This window comes from Cydia splendana, chromosome 1, assembly GCF_910591565.1.
Source record: "Cydia splendana chromosome 1, ilCydSple1.2, whole genome shotgun sequence".
Lineage (NCBI taxonomy): Eukaryota > Metazoa > Arthropoda > Insecta > Lepidoptera > Tortricidae > Cydia > Cydia splendana.
Window position 1 is genome coordinate 17115251 of NC_085960.1, and position 16825 is coordinate 17132075.

Consider the following 16825-nt stretch of genomic DNA (forward strand, 5'->3'; position numbering starts at 1 on the left):
CGCATGTAGCCGGACTAATATTTTTGTAGCCTGGTAACATTAGTAGTTATTACGACAAAGCACAGCAACACTGGCCTGTTCTTTTTGACGTTTCTTTGGATCGTGCAAAGTCAAACACAAAAATGGTGTGTGATTTTTTAATTTCCATCCATATAAATCGTGACTTACGCGAATTATAATGCTGAAAACTATCGCAAATCATGTTCCTTGTGATATGGGCTGTGAATTGCTGAAGATATTTCAACGACGAACCTTGTTATTTTCAGGTGAACGTACCTAAACAGCGCAGGACGTACTGCAAAAAATGCAAGGTCCACAAGACCCACAAGGTGTCTCAGTATAAGAAGTCCAAGGAAAGGCACGCCGCCCAGGGCAGAAGGCGTTACGACCGCAAACAGCAGGGTTATGGTGGTCAGTCCAAGCCCATCTTCAAGAAAAAGGTAAACAACATAACCTCCAAACGCCGATATTGATTACTCAAATTATTAAACGGTATCTATTCTAAGTGTTATATTAAACCAGAAAGTAGGTTTTTATTGCTCTTAATCTCTATTTTATTTAATCTCTTAGGAACATCAATTTAAAAGCTAGTCCTTATTTTACTACACATATCGGGTACCTTGCTTAAATTCATGGCTGTGATTTACGGATACATTTGCCTTACTAATTGTTATAGATTGTGCATAGGACTACTTGATCACTTCCATACATTATACAAGTTTCCCCTGGGGACGATGTGATGTTTGATCCTATTGTTTAAAATGGTTTACTATAGGTAATATTTAATTTCTAGATTCAAATAGAAGTAATACTTGATCGGATATTAATTTGAAAAACGAATCTTGTACTCTGCAAACATGGTATTTTTTTTAGAATCACATTCTGCAAGGCTTCTAATATTTAATTTTGTCAATATGGTATGAAGCTTCAAACCATTTAAAACTACTAGATAGATTTTAATTATTAAGGTGTCTGTCAATTTATCATCCTAGCTATAAGTTATAAGATAAAACTTAACCTCCTAAGACCCTGCGTACAAATTTTTGTACATATTCCTCAATCAATTTTGAACTTTAATTATGTAAATAACGGTTCCAAATTCAAAATCAAAACAACTGCTTCTCAGCCTTCTCAGGTCTCAGGAGGTTAAAGTAGGTCAGATGCAGCCGTGAGTGCCCGAAGGCAGGAGTGTCTCCCCACTGATGCAACATCTAGTTAGCAGTTGTCCTTCCCGAACCTTTCTGCCTCTGAGCAGTGGGAAGACACTCCTACCTTCAGGCATTCTCAGCATTGCTCCGAGCAAGTATATTAGGGTTGACACAACTTTCAACAAGTCCCTTTGCGTGCACAACCACAGATAAGAAAATGACTTGAATTTTAACAACCCTAAATAGTGGATAGGGATAATGCAGTACATTAGAAAGGGACAGAATGATTAGGCCCTAAATCGCTGTCAAACTTCGGTTTTTTAGGAAGTCTCCTTTCTGTATGGTAGTACTATTATTTATTCTGTGCCCTGAGGATATCTACGAGCAATGTGGCCACTCAATTCTAACCCCTTCATTGCCACTCAATTCTAACCTATGTATGACCTGGTGATCTCATGAGCATGACTAATTCGAGATAAACCCTGTAAAGAAACAGCCATGCATAGGCGATTTCTACAAAAAGTGTGTTCCATCTCCATCTTAATTATTTAAGGTATTAAGATTATTGGGATTTATTTATTTTATTTTTGTTCTAGGCGAAAACCACCAAGAAAATTGTGCTCCGTCTGGAATGTGCTGACTGCAAGGTGCGATCCCAGGTGGCGCTGAAGAGGTGCAAGCACTTCGAGCTTGGTGGTGACAAGAAGAGAAAGGGACAGATGATCCAGTTCTAGGCGCGATAATAAATAAGAACAACTAATATGACTTTGATTTTATTGGTCAACCCCCAACGATTGGTTAATCCGGGACTTAGTAATTATGGTTCCAACTTCCACAGGACTGTCATGTATGAGCTTAAGGACCTATGCACAATAGGCCTGATGACAAATTTTGAAAACCCTTTTAATATCGCCGGTACACTTGTATTAGTTCCGAAAAACACTATATTTCAGTTATACTCATAAGATTTAACATAGATAATTGCATTTTATTATAGCTAGTTTAAACTTCGCGCGAAAACGCCTCGCATGCCATTTGTGACGTCATCATTTAGTTGGTGGTAGATATTGTTTACATACTTACAGTTACGAATTTCCCTTGAATCCGAATGATATTGTTAATTCAGCAGATAGTTCCATTCAGCCAAATAATTAAAAAAGTTTGTTGTTGAAATATCGTATTATTTAGCATTTTATTTAAATAATAACAAATAGATATCTACTTTATATCGTGTAATAATATTTTTTGGACGTAATAAATGTTTAGTGGCGAAATAACATTTTTTTTGCACCTTTCGAACTCTTTGGTGCCCACGTATAGATTTCGGTCAATGAGGTTGTCTATGTTGCTCTAAGAAATATGTTATGGATTGATGACGTCACTGTTTGGAACGTTTCTGATTGGCGTTGGCGTTTTAGTAAAAATGGCCGATTGGAGAATTTTGCACTTTTATTTTATTGAATATATTAATAATCCTTCAGTTTATACTGAATTTGGGCCATTTTTTAGAATTATATTAACATATATGTTTCGTTGAAACCATTATTTCCATGATTCTTTGTTACTTGCAACAGGCCTATTGCATACCGCGACTTTTTAACACGCCGTCGACGCGCATTTGTATCGATACACTCGCGCTTCGCACGCAACTCTGACGCAGCTTGTAGACTTTTGCACACCTACATCGATGCAGACCAGGGATCGGAAACCGGTATTTTTTTCAAACCGTTTTCGTACATTGACCCCAAACCGTTATAATAATGTTCTTGGTTTCAGTAACCGGTATTTTAAATGGTTCAGGGAACAAACGTTAGATCGCCGATTCCGTTCTCAAAGAACGAAATTGAACCGTTCTTTCGTATAACGTTTTTGGGTTCGGTTACCGGTTTTTAAATGGTTTAATTTCGTTCGCAAGAACGGAATAATTCCGTTCTCGGGAACGAAATAAGAACGGTTCCCCGCCAGCCGCAGCCCCAACGCCAAAGTACGAGTAAGTAGGTACCTATACATTTTCCGAGAATTAAGGCTCCTTCACGTTGGCCCAACGCCAACGAGGGACGCAGCCATGCGGTAGAATGAGATAGCAATATCACTTGCTCCCTCTAACGCATAAATGCGTCCCTCGTTGGCGTTGGCCCAACGTGAAGAGGAAGGAGCCTTTAGACGCGTTGGCCAAATGCCAACCCCGGTAATCAAAATAACACGCGCCGTCTATGAAAAAAGTCGCGGTGTGCAAGGGCCCAAGCATAGACAGAGAATCATACTGTCTTTGTCATACGCTAGTACTAGAGTAAGACCAAAAAAAGTCTGTAGCGATATTGATAGCCCAAGCAGTGCAAGTGTTATTTTAAATGTCAAACTTCTATGAAATGATGACGTATAAATAACACTGGCACTGCGTGTGCTATCAAAATCGTTGCAGACTTGTCTTGGTCTAACTCTAGCACAAAGAATATAATACTCACTAGCTCTAGCAGCTAAAATAAAGGGGGGGGGGGATTATTGTTCGACTGACAAGTTGTGTTTGCCAGACTATATTTTCCAGCCAACTAGACTAATGGCTCCTCTTCACGTTGGGCCAACGCCAACGAGGGACGCATTTATGCGTTAGAGGGAGCAAGTGATATTGCTATCTCATTCTACCGCATGGCTGCGTCCCTCGTTGGCGTTGGCGTTGGCCCAACGTGAAGAGGAGCCATAAGACTAGTTTTGCCACCACATTGTGTTGCGCCCCGACCGAAGTCAGAATGACCTTGAACCGTCGGAAGCTTGGTTGCTAGAGTCTGACCAGTGAGTCGTGTCACAAGCTATTTATTTAAATTCTTTATATGGCATTTTTTTTCCTGTCAAATAAGCTGTCAGTTTCAAGCTGTCATTTAATTTCATAGTAAATTTATTGCCAGGTGCGGTTTTTATTGAAATTCCTGCGTTTTTTTAGTGCCACGACTCAGACTCTAGCCGTGTAGCTTTTGTATACAGGTGATTTCGGGGTCGTGGAGCAAGAGAGCCAGACATCATACAGAATCCAAAGATGAGCCTAATGATGTTGTTAATTATTGTTTATCACCAATAATGATGATTATTTTCCAGATGACAAGTAGGAAAAAACATTTTTGCATACAATTTGGTGACCCTATTCAATGTGACGTCTTGTCGCTTTCCATACAGCGTATGTCAAAAGTCATAGGGTGACCATAATTACTTAGTATAACATTAATTTTACTTGAAAAATAAGAATAATTCAAGTAATTATCTTTTAATCAAATACTACCATATGATAATGTGGATCATTTACAGAGTCAGAAAAAGTGGTTCTGGATCACTACCCCGAAATCACCCTGTATATAGATAATTTCTAGATACAAATAGAAGTAATACTTGATCGGATATTAATTTGAAAAACGAATCTTGTACTCTGCAAACATGGTATTTTTTTTAAAATCACATTCTGCAAGGCTTCTAATATTTAATTTTGTCAATATGGTATGAAGCATCAAACCATTTAAAACTACTAGATAGAAGCAAATCTTGTCAGTAGAAAAAGGCGCGAAATTCAAATTTTCTATGAGACGATATCCCTTCGCTACTAACAAGATCTGCTTGACCAACTATATGTACTTAGTTTGTTATTGCGTTGCGTCGCTAAATTACTTTCACTTGATCTAACGAGGATAGAGATTAGTGAGTATTGTATTCTTTGATAGAGATGCAAATAGAACAACACCATAACAAGCCGCGAAGTGAATAGGTTTTATAAGGCTGTATAGTCACTCCTACGACAAGTATATTTAAAAACAAACTTTTATATTCATGACTTTGACAGTTCATGAGTGTAAACAAAAAATAGAGATTCAAATATTTATGATGCAGTATTAAAATCCCTAACATTAAAAACTTTACGTAACTATATGTTTGGAAATTGAGTTTCAAAATGAATGAGTCATTCAGCTCTAACGCACCGGAACCGAAGCTAGTAGGAGTTTGGACCGAGGGAGCCCGCATTGAACCGAAGTGAGTTATGCTATGCAACTATTTTGCTTTTCTGTAGTACTTCAATAAATATAATCTTAAGGGTAATGATTATTTGGAGTCTTCTTCATTCCGTATTTTAAGGCTAATTCATCTTAAAGGTAATGATTATTTGGAGTCTTCTTCATTCCGTATTTTAAGGCTAATTCATACAAAGTGTTTCGAAGTTACTTATCAACAACTTACTTTTATCCTGAAAACATTACATTTACTTTAACTACCTATGTGAAACTAGATTCTAAATTGTATAGATAGCTCTGAATGTAATATTGTTTTGTATTTTCTAAATAATGATAATAATTAAGTATGTAAATGTTTATTACAGAGAATTCATAATTCCGAAGAATTCACCAGAGTCTAGTGATGACATACCAACTATACCAGACCTGGATGACTTACAGGATATTCTGGAGAAGGAGATAGCCAAACCACCTCCGTAAGTTTAAGAACCATATAATGCTAAGGGCCACTTGCACCACCCCACTAACGTGGGGTTAACCGCTTACCAGTACTATTTGACACTGGGTTAAAGGTTTAACAGGTTAACCCTAGGTTAGTGGATGGTGCAAGTGGGCCTTACAGTACTGTGTTACTTAGAAGGGGTTATTCCCACTAGTTACCACCAAGTTCTTACTAGTGGTAACTACTGGGAATTTTTTTCCCACCTTTTACCACTGGTAACTACTGGGAAAAAAAAATCCCACGGTAACTACAGGAATTTTTATTCCCTGTAGTTACCACTGGTAAAAGGTGGGAATTTTTTTTCCCAGTAGTTAGAATTAAATACTAATAAAACAGTATAAATAGTTTAGTACAAATGTAGCGTCCTGTAATAAAGAATTATGTGTCAGTTAGTGATTCAGTAAACTGCTTTGAAAGTGATCAAAAATATTAAAACAGTTTTACCGTTTTATTGCAAGATCACATTCATATTCCCAACTCTACCAGGTTTTATAGACATTCGCATTCGCACACCATCGCCATCAGAATCAGATACATAATTATTATTTTACTCTTTGTCTGATTTTTGCTCTTAGCCTGACGCCCTCTTGGGGGTCATCCATTAATTACGTCACACGAATTTCTAGGTTTTTTTACCCCTCCCCCCCTCCTTGTCACACTTGGTAAACCCCTCCCCCCTGGTGTGACGTCACATTTCTTCAACTAAATCGGCAAATATTTATTTAATATTTTATCAAAATATTTTGACAAAAGAAATATTAGTAATTTTATAACCCAAAACTGATTAAGAAATAAAATTAAACGAATAAAAAAGATTATCGTTTCAAAAACTTGTTATTTAAATGTATATTGGCGTATAAAATAATTTAAATACATTTTCGGTTACTGATGAAGTTAAAGTGACGTCACAAAGTTTGTGACTCCTCCTCCCCCTTGTCACAACATGTCACATTTTCTTGACCCCCTCCCTCCCCCTAAACGTGTGATGTAATTAATGGATAACCCCTTGCCCCTTCATCGTACTCAATTTAAGGTTGTTTTATGTGATTTTAATTACTTACACATTCTTCCAATAAACATATTTTCTAAAAGAATAAAAGTTAAATACAAAAAAAGAAGTGTACGAATAGTACCTGATGCCCCTATGGTAGAGTGTTATTACCATCCCGCTAGCATGGGTGTTTAAGAGCCAACGGGATTGGTCATTTCTCCATACAAACGTACTCCTCGTTTTCCTCCGTGGTTATTGAAGCTAGAGCAATGATTGTTTCAACACAGATTTATATTGTCAATATCTGTGTCGGACCGTTTTGCTTTTTTTGATATTTTTGTTTTTTAAGGCGCTAGAGCCCTTCAAAAATGGCCAAAATGGCCTAATTGACTATGCCGCAATGAGAGGCGTGGCATTCAAAACTGATATCAATCATGGTATAATAATATACTCCGCCTGGTACTCCATTCCGAGATTCGCGTATGACCTAACTGACACGCGCCTACGTCATCATGCTGTTTACAGGTTCTCAAACTTTGAAATGTGGGAGAATTTTAACCAACGGTGAAAATTATTTTAACGGCATTAATTTTAAGTTATTCATGTAGAAACATAGTAAAATAAAACAAATCTAATGTATTAAATTAAACTTTATTTATCTATACAAGACAAACGTTTAAAAAACTAATTCACAGTTACACATTAATTACCAAGCTTACGACGTGAAAAGTTTGGAAAACACTGCGACTGCTGACACTGAGCGAGAAGGAAATAACAATTAACACGCGTTCGACAAGGATGACGGTCAGGGCATGAAGTTATCTAGATCCGAATTGTCAAATGTCCACAGCGCTATCCTGTGTTGCCAGTAGTATAAACAGAATTACCCGAAAGTCTGAAATTTCTTTCGTGAATCGGAAGATATTGCTAACGAGTAACTAAAATGACGTGTTATTGTAAAATTTAAGCTACAATACATATAAATGAAAATTATAAAGAAATATTTTAACTTATTAACCATAGGTATAATGTACCCATGTAACATGTTATGTTGAAATAAAGTGCAATGTTATTGTGACGTAATCGCGTGTCACTCTGGGAATGGAAGACCATGTTTTATTAGACCATGATATCAATGAGCCAAAAAAGCAAAACGGTCCGACACAGATAATTTCATAATCATTTAGATTTCCAAATTTGGTTACGATTGGTTCAGTTTTGGAGGAGGAAACAGAGGAGTACGAAACCTCGATTTTTGAGATTTTTACGCAGGATTTTTCGCCTTGTCCTTATCGCACTACTTTTAGGTGCCGCTTCCGTTAGCGAGACGGGTATATTTACCTAAAATATTTAAAACTCAGCTCCTGTTTCGTCTTAAGCATGGTATAATAATATACTCCGCCTGGTACTCCATTCCCGTCTTTTCTAGGTCACCTAACTGACACGGGCTTACGTCATCATGCGACAGCGCTATATGATAATATGCGATAGCGCTATATATAGCGGCCATGTTGTTGTGACGTAGCCCCGTGTCACTCTGGGAATGGAAGACCATGTTTTATTAGACTATGGTCTTAAGCAATCGAGCCAACCCGAGCGTAATTGGAAAGCGAGTCTATGCTGGTTAGTCCGAGCAGACAGCCCATCCGAAGCGCGCCCTAAGCGGTTTTAATAACAACCATGCCCTTTGTAATTCAATTTACAGTTAATAAGATGAATTTATTGCGGATGATAAGTTAATTTCTACTTAACTAGAATGAGACTCTTCTATTTTAGTTTTTACACTTACCTATACTGGTAAAACTGTTTTAATATTTTTGATCACTTTTAAAGCAGTTTACTGAATCACTAACTGACACATAATTATTTATTACAGCACGCTACATTTATACTATACTATTTATACTGTTTTTATTAGTATTGAATTCTAACAATATTTTGGTGGTAACTACTGGGAAAAAACTGGGAATTTTTATTCCCAGTAGACCACTGGTAAAAGGTGGGAAAAAAATTCCCAGTAGTTACCACTGGTAAGAACTTGGTGGTAACTAGTGGGAATAATCCTTAGAACAGCGGTCGGCAACCTTTTAGCAGCCAAGAGCCACATAGCACTTAACGAAGTGGACGCGGGCTGCGCTTTGTTAATATTTATGACTTTATCAGACATTGTCATTTGTCAATATTACATACAAAATAGCCAGGGAGGCTCGCGGGCCGCTAGTGAGAGGTTCGCGGGCTGCATGCGGCCCGCGGGCTGCTGGTTGCCGACCGCTGCCTTAGAAGATGCGTTAAGAGAGCTTTTCGTTGCGAGAACATTGATTCCCTTTTACTACTTCAGTGCAATGAAAAATGGTCTCCTAATTATACCTATAAACTGAAATGGATGTTTTTTTTTAATTTTGGCCGTTTGAATAGAGTTTTGTTTCTTTTAAGTGAAATTTGCTATATCAATTATTTAGAGTACTTTTCCTCCAGGTGGTATTAGAAAATTCCACCCTGTATAAATTATATAATAAATGTTTTCTAGCTTGGACCGCAAAGACAGCGAGACCGTGAATACCCTGGCTGCCGTAGGTGACGGATACTCGGGTTCTGCGGATGGTGTGGAGGCCGCGCTGGCAGCACTGCGCGCGCGTATACCCGCAGTCCAGTCAGCTCCTGATGCTGTCTGGACCATTGACTCACTACTAGCACAATTGGCCGAGGAGGGGACTGATCAGGATTAGGAAGTCGATTGCCATACTGTTTATTTATTCTTTGTCACCATGGTATGTCTTCAAGGAAAGATAAAAACCACCAAGTCTTTTGCAGAATGCACATGTGGCTAGAATTGACATAATATAATATGTGACTTATAGAGCTTTATCGCCTTATCCTTTGACATAATTAATATTTTTAATGAAATTAAAAGTAGAAGTTAGTCTCCAACTAGGTTAGTATTTAAAATAATTTTGTGCGGAAATTGATAACTCGTAAAACATATAGTACCTAACCTAGGTATTGGCTTTTGAGATGACGCCGGTATTTTTAGGAAATAAAAAAAGCAATAGTATTTAGTATGGTTTATTTTATTTATTATAGATTATTAATAATTTTCCGTCCAATTTGTACAATTAAACTAGGCTAAGCGAATGAAATTATAATAAATTAATGTTAAACCTATTTTATAAGCTTTTATTATCTCATTAATTTCATTATTGTCCGTCTAGTAGACATTGGCTTGTTAAAACGAAATAAATACCTATTGAATACATATTATTGCCCAACCAATCAAATGTTAATAGTATTTTAAGGTAAACACAAACCCTTTATGCATATTTCATGATACTAATAAAAAAAAATATGAACATGGTTTGTTTTGGAATTGATTAGGTACATCTTATATTTTAAAACTTATTTGAAAATAATTCAATTAAAAATATATTTATAAATTCCGACACTATAAATACAAAACCCAACAGCAGTCCTCTGATTAGGAGTACTAACCGATTTGAATCTAGTATTTTATAGACCGACCGCTTAACTGAGTCCTCGCCTGCGCGGTACGGGGGCGTCGGGGTAGGACGACTAAGGGCGGCGGGGAAGGTGCGGGCGGCGGGCGCTCGCCGGCGCCCCCGTACCGCGCAGGCGAGGACTCATTTAAGCGGTCGGTCTATAGACCTACCATCTATGGATTTAAAGGAAGGGTATTGGTAGGTAATGGTGCTATTGGTACTCATTCTTCAAAACACATTCTTTTATCACAACTTCGTAAATCAGGAAACAAGTTCTTTTTCAACTGCAAACTGATTTAATAAATTAATACCGAAAAGGAATCTAGTACTTCCGAAAATGAATCTTTTCACGCGTAGGAAGTTCATCTAAATGTACACGCCAGGTTATCTCACGAGATCAATGATCATTTACAATTTTACATGTTAGTATAGGCACTGGGCCACTTAGTAACTTCTATTCTATTCTGGAAGAAAAGCTTTGCAAAAAGCTTCTACCAGTACCCCCAGCAGACCTGTAAGCTAAATACGCCGTTACTATCAGTACTATATATGATGGTATAATAGTAGCTGCATACAGTTCATTCCTGTTTAGTAAACTTAATCCTGATACAAAGAAATGGGACCCAACAACCCAGACTATCTTTGGATAGTATTTGTCATCAAGGCCACTGAAGAAGATGACACTCCAGAAAGTGTTGAGCAGGATCATGCAGAGTGTCATGGCAGCACTTGTAACAAAAAAATATTCTGTGCCATTGTGAAGGCCTAGAGTGCCTGGCCCAACCTGAAACAAATTCAGTGGTTAGTATTAATTTTACCTGTGTGAAATTTGTATTTGTATCATTTTAGTATCAATCCACTAAATCAAAGTATGACCCAGAATTTGGGTAGTGTAATTGTAGCTTAACTAATTACAAGTTAGAGTGCGGAAAGAGAGGAGTCATGTAATATATGGGATTTAATAGAATTCTATCCCATATATTTCACGATGCTTCTCTTTGTGCACAGACTCTACAATACTTTATTGACAATGATTCATATACATTTTGGAGTAAATAAATAATACTGCAAATTGATGCAGTTGAAGTAATCTATTTAATATTGGCTCTGGGAAAGACCACTTTTAGACATTGCCACTTCTTTCTATATAATGTTACTTATATAAAACTGTAAAAGGAGACCATAAGTTGCAAATATAATAGAATTATAAAGTGTTTTACCGAATCAGCTAGGACATTGACAAGAGCAAATGCACCACTCATTGCTCCAAATCCCAGTCCAGAAACATAAGCCATCTCCAACTTGTTACTGCCAATCTCATGATTCTCTGAGATCTCCTTCAGGCCAGCCTCAGTCTTCCGGAGAAGCACATACATGCCATAGCGGAAGAGCTCCTGTAATGAGTTTTATTTATATTGTAAGAAGATATGGTCAAATCTTACCACTATTTACATTATCAACCTTCATCATATAATTTTATCAGGCATCTAGATAAGTATTTTTCAACCCTAGGGCCTAGGTGTAGTTGCAAACTCTCTATAAGCTGGTTCCCAATCAGATTATTAGCCAGCCGGCCAGATTATTCAGATAGGTTGAATAGTAAAAAAAAAAAATATTTTCTTGCCATTCAAAAATTTCCTCATGCTAAGGGGTTGCATCATGAAATATGTATGTTAAAAATTCTGATCTATGCTAGAATTGCCCTGTGTCTAGTACAGGTTATTGTACATTGATCTGTTATAAAAATAAATAAGGTAATAATCAAAATATGTACCTGGAATATAATAGCAAACACCATTCCAAACACTAAATATGTCCGTAAAGGCACTACAGCGAACCACACAAGTGACGATAATAGGAATGACAGTAGCCACCCAAACGCCGCTGCGATCATAATAATAATCCTCACAGGATCATTGGCGATCGTCATTGCGAACATCACAAGAGGAGGCCCAAAGGCCAGCAGGGAACAGCTGAAGAATTCGGCGAAAGTCATCTTGCTCTACTTTTACTTCGAATGCACTTAAAATAAAGTAAAATTATCAATACTATATTAATGGTGAATTACTGACGCTATATGGTTCAATTCATTGATGTTATGAATTGAAAACCACAAAAAATAGTCTCTCTATCTTATGATAACATTTAGTCATGAAAAATCGCAACAAGCCACCTCCTGCAAAGTGTAAAGGCAAACGTCATGTTGACAATTGATATGTCATTTATCATTAGTGTAGGAGCGTTTGTGTTCCAAATATAATTGCGATTAAAATATTTAAAGCACGACCACAATTCGATTTACATTTAAAGAATCGAAACGTTAAAACATTTAACTTTACAACTTATGTATGTATAAAATATATTTTAATTTTTTTGGGATCCTGCTGAAAAATTAGATTAGGTTGCTAGTCTTGTACTGTTATTGTAATGTTAAGTATTAGAACGGTCGTAAGGGGTTTTTGTTTTGATTTACTTGACACTTCGCGTCGCATCTATTTCTGTAAAGTTTTAATACATTTTGTAATCTGATTTTACCTAACATAAAGTTGTATGTATTATAAATTAATATCCTATTATGCCTCCTAAACCTAGTCAACAAGTGAAGAAATCATTATGGGTGGAGTGCGAACACTGTGGGACAAGTATAACCTCCAACGATAAGAATACTCACGTGGAATCTAAATGCGAGAGAAACCAAGTGAAGTGTCCTTATGTGGAAGATGGAAAGCTCTTCACTTGGCTGGAGCGGGCCGGCTCGCCACCGGAGGGTGCGCCTAAGGACGCTGTGCTCGTACATCCATCTGCTGGGTCTCTCATAGGTGCTGTGATTGGAGGGCCTTTAGAGTTGAGCAGGCAGGGAGCGCGAAAACTAGTGAAGCGTATGTGGCCGTCTAAAGCTTCGGCACCAGCTGCCGTTATTCTGCCCGCTGCTGGTAAGTGGTGTGTTCTATTAGTGATAGTATTCTAAATTAATTAAAAATATCCTTTATTGATATTTCTTATATCTTTATCAATTTCTACCTAAAACTGATATACCTACTTGGTTATTACACAAATCATGCTAATCCCACATCTCAATAAACAAGACAGGAGAGACAAGGACAACAGTATCTCAGGAACAAAATATCCATGATAAAGACACTAATAAATGCCCTTATGGTAGGGTTGCCATACGTCCCATATATACGGGACTGTCACCGTATTTAAGTATCATGTCCCGTATTTTTACTGGTCCTGTTTTTGTCCCATATTTTGTCGACCGGTCTGGCCTAGTGGGTAGTGACCCTGCCTATGAAGAGTATGAAACCGATGGTCCCGGGTTCGAATCCTGGTAAGGGCATTTATTTGTATACAGATATTTGTTCCTGCGTCATCGCCTGTCACCTTCTTGAGCAGCAGCAACCAGATACACCGGCGAATAATTAAAAAATGTTGGTGTAGTGAATAATGGAAAAAATAATTGAATAATATACTGGTATTAATACTTTTTCAGATCTTTCTGGAGCTTGGTGCAAGGACAGCATAAAGGATGTTACAGTGTCAGTACTTGAAGGCCAGATCCCCAATGCCAGCTATGTAACAGTTAGGATAAAAAACCACAAGACAGACACTGATATATGTGACATATTGAAACACCATTTTTACAACCACTTTATCAGTGTTGGTACCATTTTAGTGTACTATTACTTTGGTAAGAAGTTGCAAATAGAGGTATTAAGTGTAACATGTAATGAACAAAATGATAAGTTTAATACAAATTGGTTTATTCTCAAAGATAGCACCGTGTGGTATATGGAAAAGGAAATTGTACAGAAAGTTAAGAAAAAACAAGTAGCATTAGGGGGTGTTGGTGATATACTGGAAGAAATACAAACATTTATACAGATATCCTTCAACACTGAGGGGTTTGCTTCTAATTTTCAGCCAACCAGAGGTCTTTTGCTCTATGGACACTCTGGTGTAGGTAAGACAGCCTTATGTAAATATCTAATAGATACAATGAATTGTTTTCATATAGAAATAAATGGGCCAGCCATATTTAGCAAATACTTTGGTGAAACTGAAGGTACTATGAGGTCTCTGTTTGACAAAGCAATACAAAATGAACCAGGTATTGTTTTTGTTGATGAAATTGAAACTATTTGCCCAAGGCGAACTTCAAGTAGCACGGAACAGGAGAGAAGAATTACTTCTGCTTTTGTAGCACTCTTAGACAGCTTGCATGAAGAAAATCACAGAGTTTTTATATTAGCTACAACTAGAAAACCTGACACAATTGACCCTATGCTAAGAAGGTTTGGTAGACTGGATAAAGAAATAGAAATACCAGTTCCAGATAGAGTAAAAAGAAAGGATATTTTAAGGAGTATGCTTGTAAATATACCTAACAAGGTTTCTACACATGATATTGAGTCCATTTCAGATTTGGCCCATGGGTATGTGGCAGCTGACATAGTAAACCTCTGTACACAAGCATCCCTAAAGTGCGTAAAGAGGTCTGGTGAAGCTATTGAGAAGGCTGATTTAGTAGCGGCACTCACTATAGTAAGACCTAGTGCCATGAGAGAATTATTGATTGAAGTGCCAAATGTAAGGTGGACTGATATAGGAGGTCAAGATGACTTGAAACTTAAGTTACGACAAGCTGTTGAGTGGCCTCTCAAGCATGCTGAAAGCTTCCGTCGCCTGGGCATTCAGCCGCCAGGTGGCGTTCTCCTTTACGGACCTCCTGGTTGTTCTAAAACGATGATCGCAAAAGCACTGGCAACCGAAAGTGGACTTAATTTCCTGTCTATAAAAGGTCCAGAATTATTTTCTAAGTGGGTGGGAGAATCGGAAAAAGCCGTACGGGATTTGTTTACCAAAGCGCGGCAAGTCGCGCCATCGATTATATTTTTTGATGAAATGGACGCCATAGGGGGCGAAAGAGGAGCAGGAGAGGGTGTGCATGAGAGAGTATTAGCTCAGTTGCTGACAGAATTGGATGGGGTGGTGCCTTTGAATTCCGTGACAATATTAGCTGCTACAAATCGTCCTGACAGGATGGACCGGGCCTTACTTCGACCAGGGCGATTAGACCGATTAATCTACGTTCCTTTACCAGATTTTGAAACAAGATTACAAATTATAGAGTTAAAGATTGAGAAAATGAGTACTATGGAAGTAAACACTCATAGCTTAGCAGTCAGAACTGAAGGTTTTTCTGGGGCCGAGCTCCAGGCTTTATGTCACGAGGCGGCCTTGAAAGCTCTGGAGAAAGACTTGGATTGTCCTGCAGTCACTATGGAGCATTTCGATAACGTTTTGAAGGACTTCAAGCCTAGAACGCCAGAAACATTATTGAAGGTTTATGAAGAGTTTGCCTTGGGGCAAAAGTCTGGATAATAATAATAAGTTCTTGGTGTTCTTTAGTTGCCTATACTGCACTCCGAGCACTTGTAGGAACTAGGAACTAAAGTATGCCACGCGTAAGATAGACTATACTACCAGTCTCATTCTAACTGTATTAATTAGGAAATGGGTTGTTTATCTTGCGTGCGAGATGCTGTTGGGGCGCACTTGTGCTAGGGGTTTTGGAACTAGGATGTAGTTTCCATAAAACTTGGTGTAATAATTACAAGTAATGTTATAACTGTTGATAGCAATGAATTATTATTTTATTTTAAATATGTATTAATATTTATACATATACTTATACTGTAACTACTGTGTCTGTCCGTCTGTCTTACAGTTGTTTAAAATGTAAAATAATTAGTGTCCGACCGAAACATGTTTTTTGCCGAAACCGAATGTTCGGCATTGGCTCTTGTTTCGGCCGTAACCGAAACCGAACCTTTTGTCGACTTGTTAAAATCGTTAAAAAATGTCATAAAACTGCTTTTACACACATATTATGGGGCTGTCAACACCCAATGTCCTTGAAATTGATGTTACTTAAGCAGTTTTTTAAGAAAATTACTAGAGTTAGACCAAGATAATATTGCAACGATTTTGATAACACACGCAGTGCAAGTGTTATTTTAAACGTCAAAACTTCTATGAAATGATGACGTATAAATAACATTTGCACTAGTTGCATTGCACTGCGTATCAGTGGCGGCGCGTCAAACATATCCATTAGGCAAACCGGGGCTAATTTGGCTTACATATTTCCTTTACAACCCTGCTCAAACGTCCAAAAACAAACCATGGTGGGAATCAGCTTTTATGGGCGTGCCGCCACTGCTTCGTATGCTATCAAAATAATTGCAGAATTTTCTTGGTCTAACTCTATTCATTCACCAGTCAAGCCAACATGTAGATACAGGACCAACCAAAAACGCGAGCGCAGCGAGCGCGAATTTTTTGTTGACAATATCGCAAGGCCGGGTACCGATCTTCACCTGGGCCTAAACGTCCGAAGTGCCCCAGTGAGGCGAACTTTCATGCGAAGTCAAAGCCGTGCTTCAGGCTTCAGGATAAGTAGTTGAGCACAGACTCCAACCAATGTCCATTGTATTAAAAAGCGAGATACATATTTCCTTAAGCGCTGGTGGCCTAGCGGTAAGAGCGTGCGACTTTCAATCCGAAAGTCGCAGGTACAAGCCCCGGCTCGTACCAATGAGTTTTTCGGAACTTATATACGAAATATCATTTGATATTTACTATTTGCTTTTCGGTGAAGGAAAAACATCGTGAAGAAGCCGGACTAGTCCCGATAA

General features: G+C 37.9%; 4 protein-coding genes across 4 annotated transcripts; 3 read left to right on the plus strand and 1 right to left on the minus strand.

The window, feature by feature from the left end:
• Positions 1 to 41: 41 nt before the first annotated feature.
• Positions 42 to 1908, plus strand: LOC134791212 (large ribosomal subunit protein eL42). The gene is made up of 3 exons (XM_063762188.1): positions 42 to 125; positions 267 to 440; positions 1745 to 1908. The coding sequence occupies exons 1-3, from the start codon at positions 123 to 125 to the stop codon at positions 1880 to 1882; spliced, it is 315 nt and encodes a 104-aa protein (XP_063618258.1). The 5' UTR covers positions 42 to 122; the 3' UTR covers positions 1883 to 1908.
• A 3087-nt stretch (positions 1909 to 4995) lies between these two features.
• LOC134798596 (uncharacterized) lies at positions 4996 to 9792 on the plus strand. The gene is made up of 3 exons (XM_063770993.1): positions 4996 to 5159; positions 5503 to 5613; positions 9158 to 9792. The coding sequence occupies exons 1-3, from the start codon at positions 5080 to 5082 to the stop codon at positions 9354 to 9356; spliced, it is 390 nt and encodes a 129-aa protein (XP_063627063.1). The 5' UTR covers positions 4996 to 5079; the 3' UTR covers positions 9357 to 9792.
• Positions 9793 to 10299: 507 nt separating this feature from the next.
• Positions 10300 to 12308, minus strand: LOC134798689 (gamma-secretase subunit Aph-1). The gene is made up of 3 exons (XM_063771099.1): positions 11899 to 12308; positions 11345 to 11518; positions 10300 to 10908 (listed from the first exon to the last, which is right to left on the minus strand). Exons 1-3 carry the CDS (start codon positions 12118 to 12120, stop codon positions 10579 to 10581), a joined length of 726 nt encoding a protein of 241 aa, XP_063627169.1. The 5' UTR covers positions 12121 to 12308; the 3' UTR covers positions 10300 to 10578.
• Positions 12309 to 12645: 337 nt separating this feature from the next.
• On the plus strand, positions 12646 to 15635 carry LOC134794965 (ATPase family gene 2 protein homolog A). Its single transcript, XM_063766841.1, has 2 exons — positions 12646 to 13057; positions 13618 to 15635. Exons 1-2 carry the CDS (start codon positions 12700 to 12702, stop codon positions 15507 to 15509), a joined length of 2250 nt encoding a protein of 749 aa, XP_063622911.1. The 5' UTR covers positions 12646 to 12699; the 3' UTR covers positions 15510 to 15635.
• The last annotated feature ends 1190 nt before the right edge of the window (positions 15636 to 16825 follow it).